The sequence below is a fragment of the Nelumbo nucifera genome, chromosome 3, assembly GCF_055504915.1.
Source record: "Nelumbo nucifera cultivar China Antique chromosome 3, China Antique-T2T, whole genome shotgun sequence".
Lineage (NCBI taxonomy): Eukaryota > Viridiplantae > Streptophyta > Magnoliopsida > Proteales > Nelumbonaceae > Nelumbo > Nelumbo nucifera.
In genome coordinates, this window is record NC_142651.1 from 93,078,064 (window position 1) to 93,096,548 (window position 18,485).

The window sequence follows — 18,485 nt, forward strand, 5'->3', positions numbered from 1 at the left end:
TTTAGGTGACGACTCCAAATTTCAATCCCTATTCTGCCCCCCTCCAAGTTGGGTAGCCATACACATGTAATTGGATTTTAACGGATAACTAACAGAGGGGAGGTTTGAATTTATTACTTAATTAATAATTATGTAATTATTTATTTTAAATATATGAATTAATTAATATTTAATTCCTTAAAAATATTTACCAATTTATAATTTTTATTATTTTCACTATTTATTGATTAGTTTATATTCATTTAGGTCATTTTAAGTAGTTAAACAAACTATCTAATAGCTAAGGTTAAAATGGACAATTATTATTTTTAAAAACTCAACATTCAAATTTTAGAATAACATTCTTCATATTTAAGCTTTAGAACCAAGAAAAGTTCAGCAACTCCAATACACACATAAGAAGAATAGATTGATTGTCTACAAAATTATGTGGATTTAAAATAAATAATTAAAAAAGGAAAAAATTAAAAAAAAAGAAGAAAATTTGAATGAGGATTTTGAAGCAAAAGCAATACATATGGCATGGCTCAATTGTTTTTTGGATATAGTAATAAATAGAATATTTCATTTATTAGTTATAAACTTTCTATAATTGGATGCAAACTTTCTATTATTTCATTTATTGCTTAAATCTGCACCAAATCTAATTATTATTTGGATGCAAGTTGTAACATCTGAATGTAGGATAATTCACACATTATTTTCTAAGTGTACACTCGCTTGCAATAAAATTGCAAAACTTGTATCTCTTATAATGGAAACTTAGAAGTCTATATATGATCATCAAAAAGATATGAGAAAACATAGTAAAGTAATGGAGATAACTTACAACTCTATGCTCTATGATTCAAATATTCAGAGTCCAGATTGATTGGGTAGAGGTCATGGGCAGAAGTTGAAGGCCCAGTCCAAGGTGCATCATTCAACATTCTTTGGGTCTGGCTCTCATTGATGCTACAATCTTGGTTCTGTTGAAAATAATTCATCAAATCCTTGTACTTCTCTTCATCATTGAAGAGACTTGGGTCTGAGACAAACTCCTGAACAGGGACTCGGCCTTCAAGCATCCTCACCACAACAGACATGGGTGGCCTCAATTGAGAACATGCATTGGTGCACAAGAGAGCCACATTAATCATGGCCATAACCTCTTCCTTACTGAAATCTAGTCCCAACCATGGATCCACTAGATCCATCAAATTTCCCTTCTCTTTCAGAATAAGGGCCTAGCAAATATTTGAAGAAAAAACAACAAGAAAGCATAAGCCTGTAACTAATCTGATTAAAAACTTGTATAATGAAGGATAAATATTTTTTATCAATTAAGAAAGTCTGAATTACCCAATCAAGAAGATAAATACGTTCCCCCTTTGGCCTGAAACTAGTGTTCGACCTCCCACTAACAATTTCCAAGGCAACAACTCCGAAACTGTAAACATCTGCTTTGTCTGTCAAGTAGCCCCTCATTGCATACTCCGGTGCCATGTATCCACTATAAAGTGAAGATTATCAAATAACATATTATCTATACGTGAGAATGTGAGATAAACCCATGAAGTTATAGCAGTTATTACTTCTCTTTTTTTGATATATTTTTGAAGGGCTAAACAATGGGTTTAGGATCGATCAACTTTAACCTATTTATAGACTTAAATGTAGAACTTTAGAGACCCTTTTGGGCCCCAAAGATGGAAGATTCCATTTCCTTTTTTCTTGCCTTTCTCACTAAGACATAATGAAAAGAACTCACAACTATAAATGATGAAGACAAAATGTGTAGTGTTATAACTCACAAAGTTCCAGCAACTCGAGTGCTTATGTGAGTGTTCTCCTCATCATCAAGCTTGGCCAAGCCAAAATCAGATATCTTTGGGTTAAGATCCTTATCAAGAAGTACATTAGTAGCTTTGATGTCCCTATGAACAATCTTCAATCTTGACTCTTCATGAAGATAAGTCAAACCTCTTGCAATCCCAACACAGATCTTATACCTAGTTGGCCAATCGAGTTTCAGTTGGTATTCTTCTGGGCCTTCACATCATCAAATTTACAAAATTCAGAGTTATCTACTGTATGTGCCATGAAGAAGAAGAAGAAGAAATAGAAGAATGAAGTCAAGCAAACAATGCCGAACTTACCAAACAAGGCACGAGCAAGACTATTATTTTCCATGTATTCATATACCAGCAATAATTGATTTCCTTCAATACAACATCCGTAAAGCTTTACAAGATGAGGGTGTTGCAGTGCAGAAATCATGCCTATCTCATTGACAAATTCACGATTCCCTTGCTTTGATTTGGAAGAAAGTTGCTTTACTGCTATTATAGTCCCATCTGATAAGAGTCCCTACATTTGAATAATAAACTAATAATGTATAGTTCCTTCTACATAACATTTACAGGAGACATGTAGATTTTTATGAAATTGAGAGTAATAGATTATGACAATATCATCTTATGTAGAATACCTTATAAACTGACCCAAAACCACCCTCTCCAATCTTATTTGCCACATGAAAATTGTTTGTTGCAGCTTTAATTTGCCTTAGTGTAAAGGATCCGGTTTGTAGATCCAAGCCTCTCAGATCTGTTAAGAAAGCAAAACTATATGTGAGATGTGTCTCAAATACAAAAAAGGTGCTATTACCAAGGAAAACAAAAGGACCCTATTAAATTGCATTATCCATAATCATGATATCCAAGATTATGTCACCGGAGGCATGAAAGAAAAGAAGAATGTAAATAGAAAGTAATTAAGTCGTAATGACCTTGCATTTTTGAATTTTGAAATTGTTATTAAGTCTTATATGTAGTATACAAATTATAATATTTTATTGAAGGAGAAATTGGATTTACAACATATAATCAATTAGATTTCTGAAAAGCACAAAAGCAATATTTAAAATGGATAAAGGAAATTTCAGTAGGATATCAAAAGCTAAAGTTGAATAGTTCCTGTTAGGCTGCTACAATCATTATTAATTGTTTTATGACAATAGCATTTGTTACTTTTTTCTTAATTGTTTTTTTTTTCTAATAAAGTACTAATTACCTTTTCAATCCATTTTGCTACGATTTCATTATTGGTTAAATCATACCTTTGTCTATTGTGTTTTTGCATCCTAGATAGCCTGTCCACCAAAGGATACCCAAAACCAAGAAGATAAAGGCTAACACTGAAATCACAATTCCAGCAACAACACTTGCCGATACCTTTTCACCTTCTGAAGGGATTGGGAAGTCTGCAAGAATAAACAATATCAGATTCATGCATACCGGATTGTTGAGAGATGAATGTTTCATAAGTATCACCAAATTTTTGAAAGTTGCATGATATTGATAAATGTTGTGTTGATAGGAATTGATAAATCAATTGTCAGAAGAACCATAATTATTGGCTAACTTGAAATAAAAATCCAAACCATAGGCAAGCAGTCATCATGTCTATCAATACAGATCACCTTCCCTTCATAACCAGTGTTCATTTCTTTAATTTTCACTTTATTGCTGTCTTGATTGTTATGGAGACTTGAAAGGATAAAACCCAAACTGATTTGGCTTTTGTACAAATAAATGCAGATGGGAATTACTTCTCCTTTTATGAATTATTAGTGGGCACTTATGCGATGCACGAGATTTGTCAAGAGAAAGTGAGACAATAGAAACTGATAACTATTATAACAAAGGAATCTATATTTGTTTAAAATAATAAATCTTTATTTTAGTGATTTGTTATAAAAATAATTTAGTAATTTGGTATGCTAGTGCTTTATTTTATTTATTTTACTTTATTAATGTTAAATGTTACAATTTGTTTTATAAATATTACTTAAATATTTAAAATACATAAATATTAGTAAAATATATGAAATTAGGTTGTAGTCATAATTAAATTAATCCAAGCCTATGCCTAAGCTTGAGGTTTAAGACTTCAGGTTGAGTTTTGGTTGATCCTCAACTTGATCCAACTCCCTAAGTTACACCACTAAGAGCAATGTATCATTCATAATTTGACTGAACCAAACTAAGTACAACCCATGTATGCATTAATTTTAGATATTTAACTATTTCAAGATGAAAACCATTAATGTTGAGGCCAAAGGAGCTATGATGGATGGGATACCTCCATTGTGTAGCCTAATGGACAAAAATAAATATATAAAATACCTCAAGCCAGATTTTTATAGTGTATTAGCAATTTTTAAGGTTGCTTGGTAACCCAGCCCACACCCCAAGTGTAATAATATTTGTCAAGGATCAAGATATGGACAAGTTTCCCTATGTTAATTTCTAGGGGTTTTGGGTTTCTTAGCTTGGGCTCTGTCCATTAGGTCTATCAATGGACTCTAAAAGTCTAATACCCGATTCGACTCTAAATTATTTAATTATCCTAAATTTGGATGTTAGAACTTGCATTTGATTATTAATCAGATTAGATGCGGATTTAACCCCATCCGATCCAACTAAAACCCTAGTTCAATAAAAAATTATTATTTTATGTATACATGTAGTATAATTAGGTATACATATAGATATTATGTATAATTATATAAAGTTTGTAAGTGATAAATTTGATATTTTATTTTTATATACATTTATTATACATATATACTTTAAAAATAATTAGTTTCCTAAAACTTTTTAAAATTTTTTGTCAACTTAAATACAATAAGATGGTTATATACAAAATCCAAATTTGATCCAAAATCTTACATAATAATTGGATGCAAATGCGAATCTAGAGATTTCATAATCGAATGCTAATGTAGATGCAGATGTAATCAGATCCAATATGAATCTAATTCGTTTACAATTGGGTAGGTCTATAGGAATGGCAATGGGGTAGGTTCGAGGTAGGGACCATACTCTTTGTTTTCAACCCCGACTTTGAAACAAATCCTCCCTATCCCCAACCTCGACCCCTATTGGGTATAAGAATCCCTATAATCAGAGTTGGGTGGGACAGGGAATTCACTCCCCATCCTCTTCCTTGTCTTTGGTCAGTATCACTATCAACCCTTGTTCGTGCCCTCTTTTTTTAAATAAATAAAAAATTATTTTATTTGTAAATCCTCTTGTCCCTGCCAAGCATCCTCAACCCCATCAAAAGTTGGGGGAGCCAGGTACCTGACGAGGATGAGGAAAATATCATCCATATAGGTCTAGTTGGGTCAAAATAAGTTATTAATGATCATCCTTAAGTAGGAGTCTTATGACATTTATAATTGGGCCATTATTAATTTGATTATTTTAATTAATTTTTAAATGGAATGCAGATGGTTTATTTTCTTATTTTTAATATTTTTTATTATCAAAATTTTATTAATATATTATTATTATTATTTTAGTTATTAATATTTTATTGTATATATTATTGTATTTAATAATTAATACTAATAAATGGGATTTGTTAAGGGAAAGTGAATTATATTTTAATAATATTTTATATTTTATTAATATTAGGGTTGGGTTTTTTTGTTTTTGTTCTTTATTCTGTTCCACTCTCCCTCTTTCTCTCTCTCTCTTTAATAGTATAATATATTGATAATAGTGTACATCTTTATTGGTGACATGATATGATTGTCTAATTAAAATTGGCAATGATTATTTTTAATATTTTTAAAGCAAAAGAAAATAAGAAAAATGCAAAAAAGGAGAAACCTGGCATGCATTGTTTTATTAGCTTTGTGATGGCCAAGCCCTTGTTATGTTAGCATTTTCCTGACGACAATTAATTTAGTTTATTGTTTGAGTTGGCCTTGAATTGTAGATTATAGAAATTGCCTACAAGATATTAAAAAAATAAAGATGATGAATAGGTACCATTTAAGTCAAAGCAGTCAGTAATTGTAGCATACTTTTAGTGCATAGAATGTGTCTCCTATCTCCTCTCTAGATCAAAGTACTCAGGCAAACCACTATTAAAAGAGGAAGCCATGGAAAAGCATTCAACTTACTAGGCTCCACGGAGATAGCTGATACCAAGGGACCATAAACTCCTCTGTAAGGAATTGAAGTTGTCCCTTTTCCAGCCCAATAGAAGTGAATTTCCAAAGTTCCATCTGTTACATTAACCTGGTCAAGGGTTTCTATGATTGGCTTGCCTGCTCCACCTGCTTTATCTGCTATATTGAAATCTTCCAGTACCAATTGTCCCTGTAGTAAAATAATTACAGTCAGACCTACCATATATGATATATCTCTATACTGAATGATTAATTAACATCTACCTGAATATAAACATCAAATACACGCCTAACAAGGCTGCTGTAATTTCTTTCATTGGTAAACATGATTTCTGCGAAGTGGAGTTTGACTTTGTAACTTCCATTCTTCATACAATAACCATAATATGTGAGAGAGATCGGAGAAATACGAGCTGACTTGTACAGAAGAGAGTCTTGTGAGTTGTTTAAGAGGCTATATGTATCTGTTGCTGTAAAGGTATTTTTAATGTTTTCAGTACCATCTATGAAGTAACCAGTGTTGCTAAGTGCCCATACATCTTTACTTGACGAAGTCATTGGATAAGAAATTGAAGGACCATCTTTATTTGGAACTTCAGCTGCATATGTAATATGCCCTATGGTTTCTTCTCCTCCACCACAATTTATATGGAGTTGGTATCCATCTAGAACAAAAGCAACAACACTTTAGTAATCATAGGATATAACCAAAATCAAGGTTAACACAAAATTAAAACCACATCTAGCTTTGTATTTTACTGCACTTCAGATCTCCCCACATGGGCATGGATTAGTTGCAGTTCAAGATTGTGACTATAGGAGCATTCTTTTAAGCCAATCTAGCTACCCTTAAAAATAAATTTGTGTCCTAAGCACGATTTATTATTTACCAATTAAACATGCACAATGGGTCAAATTGTAAATGTTCCCTACTTGATAGGTATCCTAAAATGAAGTAGTATATGAATGATTTGAACCACCTGAACTTTATGAATTTCATTTCGAATATTTATGAGAGGTTTATTAATATTATTAAGTATTTTTCATTTCTTATGATATGAGAACATTTAGAACATCATATTAATTTTAAAATTTTACTTTGGCTAATTCTTACATGAATATATAGCTAACTTGTCATTGTAGCCAAATTCATCCTTTACACACATCTAGGTTGTGTTTGGTACCATTGCTCTTTCTACCTAAAACGTTTTGGGTTGATTATACAAACTAGTAAGAGATATGTGTGTCATTCACTTACATATGAAAGCTAGTGAGGTATTAATTAGAATGATTAGAATTCAACTCTTGGAACAAGAAACGTCAATTTAACATTTCTATAAACAACCTCCGATACTTGCATTTTTAGGGTATGTTGTTTCAACTATAAAAATCCTCAAAAAATAGTTGTATGCCAATTTGTATTGATCAATCCAAAGCATTTTTCGTAGAAACAATAAAGATACCCAACACAACCCTAATTATGGATGATGCAAATTAGGCTATTATTATAGAAGGTGGTGGTTTTGGGGGGAACGGGCTTACTAAAATCAAATAACAAATTTGTGATCCAATAAAAACAAGCATCAATATATATTCTAATTTCAATAGCGTATACTTACCTCGTTTACAGGGAAGTTCCTGGTGGCATAGAACAGTTGCGCTTCTATATCATTATGAGGTTAAAAATAACTCAGTGTCATGATATTCTACATGAACTCTTTTTAGCTAATAAAAAGCTACACGATGAAGACAATCCACAGGTATTTCTTCAGTTTTTCTAAAACCCATGATTTAATTCTCTAGTAAAGAAAAGCTCAAACTTACGAGTTTTTCCCCAAAAAATAGCTCCGAAACAAATTCCTGAGGAAGCAGTATAAAAAGCTAAACCTTAGCAACAAATTAAGCACATAAAGTTGGAAATTCCAGTAAGAGAACGTCAAAATAACATAGAAGCTAAGTGTTCTTACTTATCCGGTTGGCAATAACTACTTTCCCCTTGACTATCCAATGTAAAATTATTGAAAGAGAGATCTCTGCATTTCAAAGTGGAAAAGAACAATTATTTTCATGAGAGAAAGATTAAAAAAGATGGTGTTATGTAAGTTATTAATAGCCTTTAGTTTTATAAGACTGATATTTTATTTTATTTATTTTTTTACGGGCATCAAGTATATATGATACTATTACTATTAAGAAATTGGAAAGAGAAACTTACATGTTTTTTCCTTTATCCAGCATCCAGGAAGGAACATGACCATTTAGCAAGTTTCCAGTTAGAAATCTAAACATAAGCCAAATTAATGAGATTATGTGGTTTGCAGTTTATTGCACCACCTTGCATCATGAGTGGCATCTAAGAATCTTCTGTAAGAATTAAGAAAGCTGGACTCATGAAATGAGAAATTACTTACAGATAATTTACATTTATTAAGCTTTTAAAGCTCTCCGGAATTTGCCCAGTCAACTTATTAAAGCTGAGGTCTCTGCAAAGAAGGATGAATTTGAGTATTATGAAGGAGATTCTTTGTACCATGCATCATGTATGTTTAATATTTATTATGCATTTATTTTATACTGGTGATAAATATATATATAGGGTAAATTATTAAGACCCCGTTTTCATGGAGTCAGCCACAAATACCTCCTGAACTTCATCATTTGAGACGAAGTCCTCTCAGTTTCTCTATTAAATCCTTGAAAATTTCTGGCTGGATTCAATATATAGATAAAATGGTAGAGGCTTCATTTTGATAGATAGAAGTTTAAGGTTTCATTTGGTTTTTCTTGGTTTATTGATAAGAGTAGATAATTTTTATATTGTAGACATTCATGTCAGTGAAATTTAACAAGAACTTTAAGAAACTTATTTTTCTATGCCAATGAAATGATTCTTGTTATTTAAGCTGGTTTAATGTGGAGAAAATAGGGGTATTTTTGGGTCAATTAGGGTTTAAAAGAAAAGGAAAAGAAAAAGAAAATTAAGAAAAAGCTCAGGTGGGTGTTTTGGTAACTCAATTCATTCTATAATTTGATTCAACAGCTTGGGTGTATTTGTTCCAAAGTGAAAGTTCAAGAGAATAATATAGAGGGTGTTTGTAAATTACCAAAAAATTTGTGGACATAATTTATTGTAATAAGTAGGGGTGTGTAGTTGGGTTGAGGTCAACCCTAACCAGATCCAAGCTGCTGAACCCTTGACCCAAATTTGGATCGGGATGGTGCGACTTCTCGACTTCTTTTCCCAAATGTTATCATTTCCTAGACTCAAGGATTCGGGTTAATTCAATTTTAGCAATATATTAAGGGTAAAATAACATTGTTATCATGTTTTAGAAAACATTTGAATTTAAATGTAAAATTTTGACATATAAAATACTTACATTCATTAATATATGTCATATAAATATATATATTTACATAATATTTATACATACAAATATGAAGTTAAATCAGGTTTGGAATGGATCAGGTTGGTCAAGACCACAGCCCTAATCCAACCAAAAGTTAAATTGGGTTCATATACGTTTCAATCCTAACCTTAATCTGGTATTCAACAACCTGGCCCAACCCAACCCGACTATTTTGGGATAGATTCGGGCTAACCTGGCCAAAATTGAATCCCTAGAAATAGTAAATAATTCAGGCATGTTGAGATCAGGACATAGGGAACACAATCCATTGCCATCCTTATTTTATGCTCCTTGGTTCTAATCTTTTTATCTTTTTATTTATTACCCATTTACAAAGTGCCTAAATTACCAATGGTTTTACTTCCCTAAGAAATGCTCATCACTTGACTCCCCAATCTATTTTTATGTCCATTGTGCTATTCCAAATTTCTAACTGTTGCTCCCATATATGGTTTTATTTTCCATTTAACTTTTCTTAATAATGAGATCGGATTATCTGATTTTTATAACCTTTTTACTAGCTGTGGGATCAATCAATTTGTTCCACACCAGCCTTAAATGCAACTGAGAGATTGAGTGGTTGTGGCCACTGAGAGAGAGAGAGAGAGAGAGAGAGAGAGAGAGAGATACAGGGTATTAATCCCTTTCATTTCACCAAGATACTCAGGTAAACTTCCAGTGATGTTGCAACTTCTTAACACCCTACAGTAAGGAACCGGCCGGATTAATGTCAATTCAAATCACCAAATATAATACATAAAGCCTTCTATAAATTATGAGAGATGTATGAATACGTATGACCATTCAAATCAATAACTCACAAATATGTCATGTTGCCTTTCATGTTACTCAATAATGGAAAAGGTGCTTCTGGTCCATTTATATCACTGATCCTTCTGTATATGAAAGTTCCACCATGAGTGAACCACAGGATAATTGTTTCAATTACTAGAAAACTACTACCATAAGATCGAGTATGAATGAAAGAAAAGCCTTAGCTTTTTACTCACAGGTCAGTTAATTTTTCCAAAAGAGAAATCTCCGATGGAATAGGCCCTTCAAAACCACTTGCCTGCATATTTCTGTCATTAAAGTGAAACAATAAGCCAGACATTAAGAACCCTCTAGATTTCTATTTCTGAAAGGCACTCGAAATTCAAAATCAATATTTCTCACAGTCTTGTAAGGTTTTTCCAATTCTGTATAAGACTGGGTATCCTTCCAGTAAACTTGTTATCGCTTATCCGACTGCATTGACAGAGGCTTTGTTAATAATAAAAACAAGAATAATAACCACCAGAAAAGAAATTACAGATTTAAACAACATAACAGAGAAACCCCATTCCACAGAAACTTACAAGTCCATCAAGCTGACCAGCTTAGAGAGGCTCTCCGGAAACGGCCCCGTGAAATTATTTGAGGAAAGTACCCTTTAAAACACATGTATATATATATAGAGAGAGAGAGAGAGAGAGTCAAATAATTAAAAGCCTTTTGATATGGTAAAATCCTTTACACATACAGAAATGGGAGAAAATCATAGAAGTTTAAAACCCAATACAGAAGACATTATCAAAAAGGCCTTACAGTTTCCGTAGGTTGATCAGTTTTCCAAGCTCATTAGGAATATTTCCAGAGAGATTATTGACTTCGAGGGTCCTGAAAATTAATTTCAACTTTAATGGATTAATACTTTTAAAGAATTCAAAAAATTGAAGTCCAAAGAGCAAAAATCCAGAACTTACAGGTCAACAAGAGTGGTGATGTTTCCAAATTCCTTCGGGATTGGACCCGTCAAACGGTTCGCCATCAAAGAACTGCATATAACAATTCTAAGGGATTTCGGACCAGAAAAATAGCAGCTTCAGATGGGGCTAAAAATGGACTACTTTCTACTTACATGTTCGTCAATTTCATTGCACCCCATTCTGGAGGTATTGTACCGCTTAGGTAGTTGCGGCTGAGATCACTGTACGTACAAATTAATAGGTTTGCAGTTACGTTCGCTATAAGTAGATGTTTTAAAAAAAAAAACGAAGCGACATCTGATGAAGCTCTTACATTATTTGGAGGTAGGGAAGCTGGGCCAACTCCGGCGGGAGAACTCCTTGTAGACCTTCAGATTTGATGTATCTACACTCCATAAGTGGTTTTGATTTAGACTTTCTACAGCTCTATTCCTTCACGCACACATACAACGTAACAGAGCCAAGCACACACAATAAAGGTAGAGCTATAAAAACCGGGCTCACTGAGAAGGAGCACCTCAAAACCTAAAACCCACCGAGAACCAGAAGCACCTCAGAACCTAAAACTCAGTTTGGATTTGCATAATGGTCAATTCGACAGTTTCAGTTTGTTTGACAAGTATATGTAAAATCGAACCGAACCAATCCGCATACAACCCTACTCGTAGATGTGAATAGGATTCTTGTAGATGGGATATATATATCCAGACCGGCCGGTATGTTGCAGCACTCGAAAGTGGAAGATGAAATCTTGACTTCGGATTTCATACCACACACTCACCTCTCGAAAGTGGGGAATATCTTCCGTATTTGATATGTGTTTTTATTTATGGAAGATGTTTCTAATGCACGATTGCAAGTGCTGTGACTCTGTGAGGTTGGTGTGAAGATGAAATCGATCGGCCGGAACCGAATTCTGTAACCCGGCCGTTATACACGCCTTTGTTTGTTTGTAGCTAACTAATAATCTGGACAGAATGCCATGAGAGACAGAATGAGATGGGAGCCGTACATGGCGATAACGTGGCAGGTGGTGTTGCAGTAACAGGTGACGGCGTTCATGGTTTCCTTCTCGTTACTTGTGTTCCATTTGCCGCTGCAGGGATCCACGCTGAAGTCCCAGTTTTTCTTATTCAACTTCGCCGCTATCAGTTTCAGTGCTTTCACTGCATCAAATAGAAATTAATAATAAGTAGATCAAAACACGGATGTGTTTTTCTGATAATTTTAAGTTGTTAACAACCAAAAGTGAAAATTAGTGAGGACTGGCGATCGAATATATAATTTAATAAGGAAGCTCCAGAAAGCGAAAATGGAAGAACCATAGGACCTCCGGCGAAAGGAAACCAACGGAGAAGGGACTCGACTACTGGCAGTCTGGCACGACAGTGAAAAGGGTGGTCAGTACTCCACCACGTGCGTGTTGCGTCTAAGGTTCCGTTTGGTTGCTGTAAAATGGACATGCAGCTAAAGATCTCCCTGTATAAAACTGCTATCCAATTTTGTGTAGATGGTAGGGAAGATATGAATTTGAATTTTGTTCCTTCTTGATCATGCAGAAATGAGATAACTAGTGGTCCAAAAAACTCAAATACCCGATTCTACTAATAAGGTGATTATTCCGGATTTGGCCGTAGGAATGTTGCATCCGATTAACAGATCCCGCTCTCATACAACCTAGCATCGGGAATATCTCCCCATGAAATAAAGCACAGTTCGGAGATATTCCCAAACCCAATGCAAGACTGTAAAGTCTGTTAGAATGGGCGGAGCCGAACTCGCAGCGGATTTAATAAGGCAGAATGAGGATGTTTTGGCCTTTTGGGGATCGATGGGTTCTTTTACAGTAAACTAGTGGGAGTTTATGCTACATTTGTCTAATTTCATGCAATCTAAGTCCATAATATGTGTATCAAATGTTAGATTCTCAATCTTATTGATTGAAATAACAAATTAAATAAGGGATAGAATTGAAAAAAAAAGGTCAGGGTCTGTTGGCCATTTTTAAATATGAAAAAATAGTAAAGTCAAGGCAAAGATATAATGTCTAAATTCAGCATTTCAAAGTATATGGAAGCAAAGTTTTCAAAATTGAACATTGTACAAGTTTGACATAGAACATTTATGTTAGTGAATATAGAAATTAATTCAAACAAGAGGATTGAATCAAGTGAACCAGTTGGTTTACCTGAGACATTTGTTACCACACTATAATACAATCTTGAAGGGGAATAAAGGCACTACAAATGTTTTGAGACATTTGTTAATTTTCTGGAATTTTATATAATATAGTTTGTTGGTTTACCTTTCAAAAAAATGTTTTAAGACATAAATAAAATTTTGGAGAGTTCATTAATAAGATTTATGATCTGGTGAAGACACAAAGAAACATACCCTGTTTTATAATGATAAAGTTGATAATAAGTTACCTTTGTTCTTTATTAATAATTAGTTACGCTTTATCTCCCTATTAAAAATGGATGTGCTTAAACAACCAGTTGGACTTAAACAAAGAATTTGTAATGCATTTACACTATAGGCTCAGTTTGGAAGGAGTACAAATACAAATGTGTAGAGTGCAAACCCTTATATTTTGTATTGTTTTGTATATATTTTGTAATGTACGTATTTGTATTTGTAATCATTCCAAACGGAGCCTATGAAAGGAGTTCAAATACAAGTATGTAGAGTACAAAACATTGTATTTTTGTATGTATTTGTAGTGTACATATTTGTATTTGTATTCTTTCTAAACTGAGCCATAAGCACGAAAGTAAAATAAAAACATCAACTTTGAGCTGCATGAGAGACATCAAGTCATTTAAGTATATATATGTACAGAGAAATCTTTATTAATTACATTTATTGATAACTCTAATTCATATGTAATTCCAATGACATAGAAGGAATCGAGGCGGAGCCCTTACCATTGCAAGATAATAGATTGTTCGTTATTGTAATTCAACTTTTGATTTGATCTACATTTTCTCTCAAGACAAGACACGATAGCATGAATATAAAGACTATCTTAGATAATGGCAAATCAATAACTGATGTCAATTATAAGATATATAGCTAGGGTCAATACCACATAGTTCTATAGGTTCTCAAATTTAGAGTTAGTTCCAAATATAATAGCACAATATAGTTAAGATGATAGCTCTCCATTTTTTATTGTTATTATTTAAAAGTTCATCATCTTTATAAGTTCAAAATGAAAGGTTGAAAAGTGTTAGAATCCAACAATAGTAAATACATTTTTTTATTTATTTATTGTGCAGTATAAAAGATCATTGCATAAGCTTACATGAAGTAGAACGAATTGACTAATTTTTCAGGTTCTACAGTGTCCTGAGATGTCCAATGAGATGAATAGAGTAAAAGATCATTTTGACAACCTATGGTTGGTTTTGGTGGCATGACTACATTGTTTCCGGTACATAAGATGCTGAACCATTTCCGAATGCTCGAGCCTTAGTTATCTTATTGGAAGCATAGAAAGCTTATGAAGAAAGTGTTGAAGATTAGAAGTCAGAAGAAGCATGCTCATTTTTATTAATGGTTATAGATAGAATAGATATAGAAAAGCTAATAATTAAAATAAAATTTAATACACAATTCTAAATACTAAAATTCTAAAGCTAATATACAAGATTTTTTCTTGTGCTTTCAACACCTTCTTAGCTTGTAATTCAAAATTTTGTGGTTTTGTTGCTTATTAAATTAGTTCAATAGTTGTAATTTGAATTTTCTAATTAAATTCTAACTTTTTATTATGTTTATATATTTATTTTCTTTATATTTTTTGATTTGTTGATTTCAAGATGATTTCTTGAAAATAATAAAATTGTTTTATGCACTCACCAAAATGTTAAGTGGCTTTCCGTTTTTCATTGAGTGTTTTTATTGTTATTGACTACTTGATTAAGTAAAATACATTATTTATTGCGCGTTTTCTATTGTTTTTAATGATCTAGATATTTCCCCTTTTTTTTAAAAAAAAAAAAAAATTGGATATCCATGATTTTTGACTTGTTAATTACCAAAGGGTGGCTAGGCCAAGGCAGGTGAATTGGGCAGGGAGTTGGCCAGGTGGGTGGTTCGGTAAAGGGCACAAGGAAGGTAGCCGAGTGCAAGCAGGGTGGGCTGGGCTTTGGGAAGGCCCAAGCAAATGGTCTAGGCAATGGGTAAGAGGTGCAAGTGATCGAAGTTGTGCAAGTGCTTGCATACACTAGGCAGGTCATGGTATGTGCTTATGTGAAGGTCCCATTTGGGACTTTTCTTCATTATATAGGTCCCCCATTCATGTCTTTCTAGCATCATAGTCAAACTCTTTAATAAATCAAAAGTTCAACTTCAACTGTTCAAATAAACGAACAACCAAATTCATTCAATTCAAGTATTCTACAGTCTTGGAATCTGATTCTTCTAACCACTATTGGTTGTTGGGCAATGCTCAATCTTCCAAGACAATTTTGGACAGTGAATAAGAACAAAAAAATAAAATAAAAAATCTGGTTCTTCAGAGTTGTTACCTGTGCAAATCTCTGGTTCCACAATTTCGGGGTTTTCTTCTAGGCAGTGTTCAAACTGATTCCAAGTGCTGGTTCTAGGTAGTGGGTATTAGATTCTTTAATTGAATCTTGGTTCAGTTATTTTCTTTCTTCTTTTATCTTTTATTTTGCAAATAAGTACGTAATAATAATACAGGTTATAAGTATAGACTTGTAACTATTTCATCAAACCCACAAAGGGGACCAAAACCAGCCACCTTTTCCCCAATGTCCACAGCACATACTAACATTTTTGTCAAACCATAGGGCTAGCTACGGGTGTCATTTGGATTGGACTTGGTCCAATCCGATTCAGTCCAATGTGAGTCTATTTACTAAGCTTAATCTAATCCAATGAATATTTTGGACCGGTCCAATTCAATGTCTAGACCATCCAATCTATTCAAATTTGTTTTGATTTAGATTGGTTTCAACTCAAACCCGGTCTATTGACGCTTATATTCTTATCTTATATCATTGGATCAGATATTGGCTTAATCTAACTCAATTCAATATAAATTTATTATAGACAGACCAGGTCCAATCCAATCTAATAAATATTTTGGACTGCATTGGCCCAATCTAATATGTCTTGTTGATCCGTCCAATCCATCCAAATTGATTTTGGACTGGACAGGGTCCAATCCAAAACCGGTCCATTGACACCCTTACCCCTAGTTCCGCCCCTAGCTTGCCCCTGTATAGATTGATATCAGATGCATTTATATAAAGTTTATGATTAGAGATGTGATATTTTATATAAAGTTTATGATATTTTATATTCATAGACATTTATTATATAAGTTAAAATAATTAGTTTTTTAAAACTTTTTTGTGTCATTATATGATAAGATGAACATATATAAAATTCAAATCTGATCTGAATCCAATATATCATATTTGGATCCAAAAGGTTTGGTACATAACCGGACTGGATGCCAGTGTAATTGGAGTCTTGGATCTGAATCAGATCTGATTACAGCCCTAGTTTGACGTGGCCAAATTTATGGCCTTGTCATTAGAAACTGGTAATATTGAAGCTCGTCTTCTAAACAGGAACTTATAAAATTTGGGCCATCTACATAAAAAAGGCCCAAGTAGTTCTTCAACCCATGTTATTCCTAGTCGGATTCTGAGAGGAGGAAATTTGGCCCGGGTAAGTGATATTATTTCTGTTGCTGATGCAGGAACCCTTGTTTGCATTACGCAACGATTTGAGAGGTGTGTTTGGTATTATTGTTGTTTTCATATGATGTTTTGAGGCAATTAATTAATAAAAATTGATGAAAAATATATGCTGACAGTCTGACACGTTATGTATGAGTCACTCCAATAAGAAAAATTCACATATTGGGTTGATCATCGACATTTATGTGAAAATCATTTCGGCAATTTATCGATTAATTATCCAAAATGCTTTAGCAATAAGGCGGTGTTTGGTTTGAAAGAAAAAGTAAAAAAACACAGCCTAATGATATCAAACACAATCTTAACACGAAAAAGAATTATGCAACTGAATTGACACTGTAGGGTTGATAATTCATGAGTTAATCGAAAGCGACCAATAAACACTAAAACAGATCGGTCAGCTTAATCACTTAACCGACTAAATGTTCCCTTGCATGTATTGATTATTATTAATTTTCTTTGCACGAACAAACCAAGTAAGAATGGGCCGGATAGTGAATCTGTTACAAGTATATATGTACCTGGGCTTGGGTAAAGCGGGCTTTCACCTCTCCTATAATATTTTATATTTTGAATTCTTTTATTAAGTAAATTTATTTTTCAAAAAAATCTGTTAATTAAATAACTTTAGGGATTTTGATTTTGACGAAGAATTTATTAGTACAATTCATTATTTATTTTAAATTATTATAAATGTATCTTTGAGGGGTCAAGTCATAAAATTTTCTCTTTATCATTAAAAATAAAAAAGAAAATTAATTAATAAAATCAAGAAGAGAAGATGAAGAAGCTGTGGCAATTCCGGTCATTTGCAACCTGCCGTTAACTAACAATTTGCCATTACTGTTTCGACTGAAAGCTTTGGAATAGGATTTTAGTGAGGTTTTTTCTCATTATTAATTGTTTTACAAAATTTTATGTTAGGTGTAATTAGAATGAAAGGTTTGAGTAGACGGTTGCAAGTTTCTCTCCTCTCTACTAATCCAATTAAAATACACCACCAAATGTTACCTCCGTAAAATATTACTTTTTCAAAACAAAATATTTATTTTTTATTACCGATTAAACAGTCCCTTACACTGCTATCAACTTCAGCCAATCCAAGAAAACAAAAATCATTCAAACTTCAAATCGATCAAACAAGTTTTTCATTCTAAAACAAAAGATTCTAGCAGAAAGGGGGGCCGGGGGAGCAGCTTTACCTTCTTCATCCGGTAAGCGTTGGGTTTCGGATCTCAACTCTACGAAGCAATGCAACACAGTAACAATGAGAAGAGCAGCCAACAACTTATGTGGGTTCGCAAGATTGGTTACCGAAGCCATCTTCCCTCTCAGTACTCTTTCAATCTCCAACTCGTTAAGGAGAAGTAGTGAATATAAGGACGGTTGATCAGGCAACCAATTGAGTTGGGTCTTAAGTTTCAGAAACAACGCGGCAACGTATGAATAATCAAAGGGCTGAGGAGGGCAGAGAGAGAAAATAGCTCAAAAGATGATTAAAAAACGAGAGAATTCAATAGGAGTTCGGATTTTGCTTACCTCAACACATTGCACATTTGGAACATCGTTATATTTTACATCGCTGATATTCTTAATGTACGGCTGGATGAATGAGGTC

General features: G+C 33.2%; 1 protein-coding gene across 1 annotated transcript; it reads right to left on the reverse strand.

Moving 5' to 3' along the window:
• Positions 1 to 833: 833 nt before the first annotated feature.
• On the reverse strand, positions 834 to 18,190 carry LOC104590732 (putative LRR receptor-like serine/threonine-protein kinase At1g07650). The gene is made up of 24 exons (XM_088900413.1): positions 18,070 to 18,190; positions 12,139 to 12,292; positions 11,440 to 11,511; positions 11,279 to 11,347; positions 11,124 to 11,195; positions 10,966 to 11,037; positions 10,737 to 10,808; positions 10,555 to 10,626; positions 10,389 to 10,460; positions 10,200 to 10,274; positions 10,009 to 10,080; positions 8,380 to 8,451; positions 8,184 to 8,249; positions 7,936 to 8,001; positions 7,793 to 7,828; positions 7,588 to 7,631; positions 6,233 to 6,633; positions 5,960 to 6,158; positions 3,101 to 3,244; positions 2,471 to 2,589; positions 2,139 to 2,349; positions 1,794 to 2,031; positions 1,342 to 1,492; positions 834 to 1,226 (listed from the first exon to the last, which is right to left on the reverse strand). The coding sequence occupies exons 1-24, from the start codon at positions 18,188 to 18,190 to the stop codon at positions 834 to 836; spliced, it is 3,063 nt and encodes a 1,020-aa protein (XP_088756539.1).
• Between the last annotated feature and the right edge of the window lie 295 nt (positions 18,191 to 18,485).

Excerpts from the sequence above, each read along its gene's own strand:
- LOC104590732 (XM_088900413.1), bottom strand. The coding sequence starts at position 18,190 with ATGGCTTCGGTAACCAATCTTGCGAACCCACATAAGTTGTTGGCTGCT. Across the intron at positions 8,250-8,379 it reads TTAATAAATGTAAATTATCT|ATTTCTAACTGGAAACTTGC; the intron begins GTAAGTAATTTC and ends GCTTATGTTTAG. Across the intron at positions 1,493-1,793 it reads ACTCGAGTTGCTGGAACTTT|TGGATACATGGCACCGGAGT; the intron begins GTGAGTTATAAC and ends TTCACTTTATAG.